This window comes from Fonticula alba (assembly GCF_000388065.1).
Source record: "Fonticula alba strain ATCC 38817 unplaced genomic scaffold supercont2.1, whole genome shotgun sequence".
Classification (NCBI taxonomy): domain Eukaryota; order Rotosphaerida; family Fonticulaceae; genus Fonticula; species Fonticula alba.
This window is the reverse complement of record NW_009242971.1, coordinates 1,547,823-1,552,941: the sequence shown is the minus strand read 5'-3', so window position 1 is coordinate 1,552,941 and position 5,119 is coordinate 1,547,823. Positions and strand designations below refer to the sequence as shown.

Genomic DNA, 5,119 nt, shown 5'->3' with positions numbered 1-5,119 from the left:
CTCCCGCCGCGTCACCCCCCCCCCCCCCCCCCCCCGCCCTCCTCCTCCACCCTCCGTCCACCCCACGCCGCCGCTCCCTGCTCCCTGGTGCTGCCGCGCCCCTTCCGCGTCTGATGCACTACTATGCGCCCCTTACTTCGGCCGCCGGCGACCAGCCCCTGACCCTGCAGCTGAAGTGTCGCTTTTTGCATCAGTGGCGGCGCTTTCGCATCGACGTCCCCCCGGCTTCCACCGAGCGGACCTGCCTCAATCCGGTGACCAGCTTTGTCTTGCCGTACCCCTGGAAGTCTCACCGTCAGACGCTCTTCTGTCTGGACGGTTGCGTCAATGGCGAGTGCCCAGCGTACGGCGTGCTGGCCGAGACTTTCCTCATTTTGGTTGTACGTGCTCTTGGACAAGAGCAGATGTGTGGCTCCGTGACTGTGGCCCTGTGTGTGTGTGTGTGTGTATCTGTGTGCCTGTGTGCCTGTGTGTCTTTGTGTGTCTTTGTGTGTCTGTGTGTGTCTGTGTGCCTGTGTGTCTGTGTGTGCCTGTGTGCCTGTGTGCCTGTGTGCCTGTGTGTGTAATGTGCCTGTGCCCATGTTCCTCCTTCTTCTTCTTTCCGGCCCCCTGTCCCCTTGATCAGGGCACGAGGGGCCCCTGCGATTGCCCACACCACAAGCTCTTGCTGACCGTCATCCGCAGGGATCTGTCCACGACAACTTCGGCGACGTCTTCATCCTGTATGAAAATGAGGAGATGCCCAGCATCCAGGTGGACGGTTTTCCGCCATGCGCCTTCCTCAGTGACCCGCTGGACCTGGCTTACGCCCTGGGGAAGGCCGACTCAACGACCCTGAAATTGATCCTGCTGCCCATCGATGAAGATCCACCCCTGGCCGAAGACCCGGCAGCACCGGGACCCCTGGCCGACGAGCTGGCCCCCCGGGAGGCTGGCTTTCAGCATCCCCTCCACTCGGCCGGGGAAAGCCTCGATGATAGGTTCGTCTCCGCGGCTCGGGCCCCCGGATGCAGCCTCGCAGGAGTGCACCGGTGGACCGTCCTCCGGCCAGGCATACCTCATCGTCAAACACCTCACCGGAGGCCGCGCGCCAGTTCGAGCCTCTTCTAACGGCAAACCGCACCCCCCCCCCACACGTCTCCTTCCCCCACACATCACCCTCTCTCTTGTTCTTTCTTCTCATCCGCACCCCTCTCCCCCCCCACCCCCCCCCCCCCCCCCCCCCCCCCCCCCGCGCGCACACACACACATTTATATTTGCAGCTACTCCACAGGCGATCCCCCGTGCGAGGATTACCCGCCACAACCATGGAGCCCACACGCTTCGCAGGAGATCCCGAACACGGGCGACAACGGCTGGGACGGCCTCCCGCAAGAAGTGTCCGGCTCAATGCCGGCGCCACGCCCGCCCGCCCTGGCGTTCGGCCACGAGGAGGACCACTTTGCCGAACGGGACCCCGGAGCACGGGGCAACTTCCCCGCCCTGGCCCCGGCCATCCCACGCATCAGCCTGCCGGACGACTTCCTGGCCACCGGGGCCGGAATGCAGGTGATCGATCCGCCCTTCGGACCACCCCGGCCGCGACTGCCCTCCCTGAGCCTCGGCCCATTGCCCGGGGCCGACCCGGACGTCGAGGCGGATTCCGATGCCCTGCTGGCGGCTCGGTACGAGGGCCTGTCCCTGGGCGGCGACCGGCCAACCACCGGGTCGCCAGCTCCCCCGGCAGCTACTTGCGTCTTTTGCCGGAACCCCCTGCAGGCCGGCGTGCCATCCCTCTGCATGGATGGCACCGCTTGCATCCCTGACGATCCGACCTTCCGAGTCCCGGCCGCCATGCCGGACCCGGGCCCCAGTGACCCGGGGCTGGCTGGCTACCCGGGCCCCGGGGCACTGGCCCCAGCTGGCAAGCCGCCCGGGTTGACACTCCTGCCCCCGGTCCCCGGGCTCTCGGTCGATGTGGACTCCCTGCCGTCGGTCGGCAACTGGGACTACCTGGCCAACATCGCGGCATACATGCGCGATGCCAGCCTCAGCATGGAGGACCTGGAGTTTGTGGACATTCGGTCCCTTTGCCCGGGGCAGCTGGTCGCCATGACCCCTTGCGCCGGGGAGCGGCCACCCCCGCCGGCCACCCCGGACGACATGTGGCCCAAGGCACCCCCGGCCCTGCCCCCGACCGGAGGCCAATCCTTCAGCATGCTCCAGGGGTCCCTCATCGGCAGCGGCATCTCCTCCATCGTTCGTTTGGTTCGGCACAAGGCCACCGGCAACCTGATGGCCCTGAAGGTGGTCACCTGTCCGACCGACCGGTCTGGCGGGGTACGTACCTTGGCCTGGAGCTCGCCTCCGCGGGAGCACAGCAAGCGCCCTGTCTTGGCGTTGAGCTCCGTCCTGCCCCCGCCCCCCCCCCCCCTTCCGCTTTTCCCCTGACACTTCGCCCCTGCCCTCTTCGTCTCCCCCTTTGTTCACCCGCGGCCCGCAAATGGCCCTCACCGCCCTCACACTATTGCCCTGTGACCCTTCGCCTGCTCGGTGGTGCAGCAATCCCAAATCGAAACCGAACTGATGGTATGTCCTCAAGGCCAGGGCAAGGCCTGCCTTGCCTGTTTGCATGGAGGGCCTTCCTCGGCTCTGACCCCCCCCCCCCCCCTCGGCTCTGACCCTTCTCCGGCCTCTCCTTCTCGCCATCGTGCCACCTTTGTGCTCACTCTCCGCCTCTTTCCCCTCGCGCTGAAGATTCTCAGCCAAGCCAAATCCCCCTTCATTATCGGTCACTTCCACAACTTCTTCCATCGCGATGGGGCCATCTACATTGCCACCGAGTTCATGGACTGCGGCTCGCTGCATGACGTCTGTCACCACCCCACCCTGGCCCGGGAGAAGCCCGGCATCTACCCACTTCCGGGTGGTGAGAATGCCCTTCGCCATGTGGCACGCTCCGTGCGTCCTCCCGAACCCCCTTGCTTCTCCCTTGCTTCGGTTGCCCGCCCGGCCTTTTGGCTCGCTGCCTATGCTGACGGCTCTCTCCGATGCCATCGCGCCAGACGGCAAGTGCCCTGGATTATCTTCACACACAGCTTGGCGTCCTGCATCGAGACATCAAGCCCAGCAACATCCTGCTGAACATTCGCGGCGAGGTGAAAGTCGCCGATCTTGGTGTCTCGGCACGCCTCAATCCCGATGCCAGCGGTGCTCGGACCTGGATCGGCACCAGTGTATATATGGCGGTGTGTTGCTCCCCTTCTTCTTTTTTTCTTCCTGACACCACTCCCGGCCTTTGCTCAAGGTCAACTCTCTCGACGCCTCTCACCGTTGCTGCTGTGCGCGCTCCGCCACATAGCCCGAGTGCATTGCCCACTCGAAATCCTACGGCCCGACGGCGGACATTTGGTCTCTCGGAATTACGCTCATTGAGCTGGCCCACGGTGTTCACCCCTTTTCCAGTACGCAAGCTCCCTCTGTGCCTCTCTCTCTCTCTCTCCCTGGCGTGGGATTGCCTGTGCTCGCCCGGGAACCGCCACTCACCGCACCGGGGACCCCTGCGCGGGGGGCCACACACACACACACACACACACACACACACACACACAGCCACTTCATCGTCCGGCATTTTGGCCCTCATCAATCGCGTTGTCTACGGCCCCAGCCCGAGCCTGGACGCTCCACAGCACCTCCCTCGCATTGAGGATCCCTTCTATCAGCCGACATTTATTCGCAAGCTGGATGACTTCCACCGGCCAATCGATGGCTCCGACCTCTTTTCGCCGCAGTTCTCGGACTTTGTCCAGTCCTGGTGCGTGCTATCGTCTCTCCATGTGTGCGTTGCTTCCTGGCCATATTGCTGTCACAAGCTGACCCCTGCTGCCTTTTTTTTTTGCCCATTGCCTTGGCACATCTGTCCCTTGAACGGCATGCGAACATGAAGCCTCCACAAGGACTCGAAACGCCGGCTGCCGGCCAGTGCTTTGCTTGTACGTTGGCCACTTGCTCCCTCGATAGTCATGCCGCCACTGCCCCTCCTGCCGGAATCCCGCCTTCTGACGTGTCGAATGCTGCAACGAAAAAAAAAACCCAGCTCCATGGCTTCATCACCTCACTGGACGATGCGGCCCAGCGGTTCTGTCCGGCCGAATGGGCGTCGAGCCTGTACCTGGCAACCATGAAGCGCGAGCTGTGCTCGGCCCACAGCGCTCCGGCCGGCCCGGACCGCTCCACTTCGCCGGTGCCCAGCCCACTGGATCCCCCTGGCAACGCTGCCACAGTGCCGGCTCTCAGCCCTGGCTCCAGCGTTGATGGTGCCCTGCCCGAATAGGCTCCCATATCCAATATAGACCACTTGTACTTGCATTAAAGAACCCACACGAGTCGATTCCATTCGCGTCGCGCGGCGTTCTCTGCCCGATTGACCAGAGTGGTGGTTCTGATATAGCATATCGTGCATTCTCGGCTGCTTGGCCGGTGTCGAATTTTGAGTAGCCCTCGGCTTTTCGGTCCAGCCTGGCATGGACGCCTGTGTTTCTCGATGCGTGCATATGCCCATTCACGCTCGTCAGAGAGCCCCCCCTTAGCTCCGAGGCCGCAGAGAGGGAGGGGGAGCAAGATCGCCGCAGCCCCCCCCCCTGCCCCTTTGGCCGACAATGTGGGGGATTTCGCCAGCCTGGCGCCGCGGGCGGCACGATCGCGCCCCGATCAGGACCGCAGTCTGGCGGGCTAGGGGGGGCCGGTGAGGACTGCCGTACGCAATAACATCCACACACATCCACACACACACACACACACACACACACACCCCTGGCCTCCCCTCGCATCCCCCCCCCTGGGAGGTGCCAGGGGGATCGGGCGGGCAGAGAAAACAACCTCGGCTTAGCGGTGCATACTCCGCAGGATAGCCCCCCCCCCCCCCCCCGCACCCGGCCAAGTTGGTGGTGGCGACGGAGGCACAAGACTCGCGAAGGTGGCGCGTCTGTCAAAAATGTCGGCATACACCCGTGGGGTCCGGCGGGCGGCGGACCGCAGGAACAACAAGGGGACTCGAGCCAGGCCGCTCAGGGGGGGGGGGGGGGGGCGACCAGGGATCCAGCCCCCCGGGCACCGACTCGGCTCCCGAAGAGGCGCCAC

General features: G+C 64.6%; 1 protein-coding gene across 1 annotated transcript; it reads left to right on the top strand.

Annotated features, from left to right (window-relative positions):
* The first annotated feature begins 43 nt into the window (after positions 1-43).
* On the top strand, positions 44-4,348 carry H696_00351 (STE protein kinase). Its single transcript, XM_009494198.1, has 10 exons — positions 44-380; positions 685-980; positions 1,264-2,320; positions 2,543-2,569; positions 2,738-2,941; positions 3,046-3,228; positions 3,342-3,444; positions 3,593-3,794; positions 3,927-3,972; positions 4,077-4,348. Exons 1-10 carry the CDS (start codon positions 114-116, stop codon positions 4,311-4,313), a joined length of 2,622 nt encoding a protein of 873 aa, XP_009492473.1. The 5' UTR covers positions 44-113; the 3' UTR covers positions 4,314-4,348.
* Positions 4,349-5,119: the final 771 nt, after the last annotated feature.

Coding starts and splice junctions, on each gene's coding strand:
- H696_00351 (XM_009494198.1), top strand. CDS start 114: ATGCACTACTATGCGCCCCTTACTTCGGCCGCCGGCGACCAGCCCCTG. Junction 981..1,263: donor GGGGAAAGCCTCGATGATAG/GTTCGTCTCCGC, acceptor TTATATTTGCAG/CTACTCCACAGGCGATCCCC. Junction 3,229..3,341: donor GCACCAGTGTATATATGGCG/GTGTGTTGCTCC, acceptor TCCGCCACATAG/CCCGAGTGCATTGCCCACTC.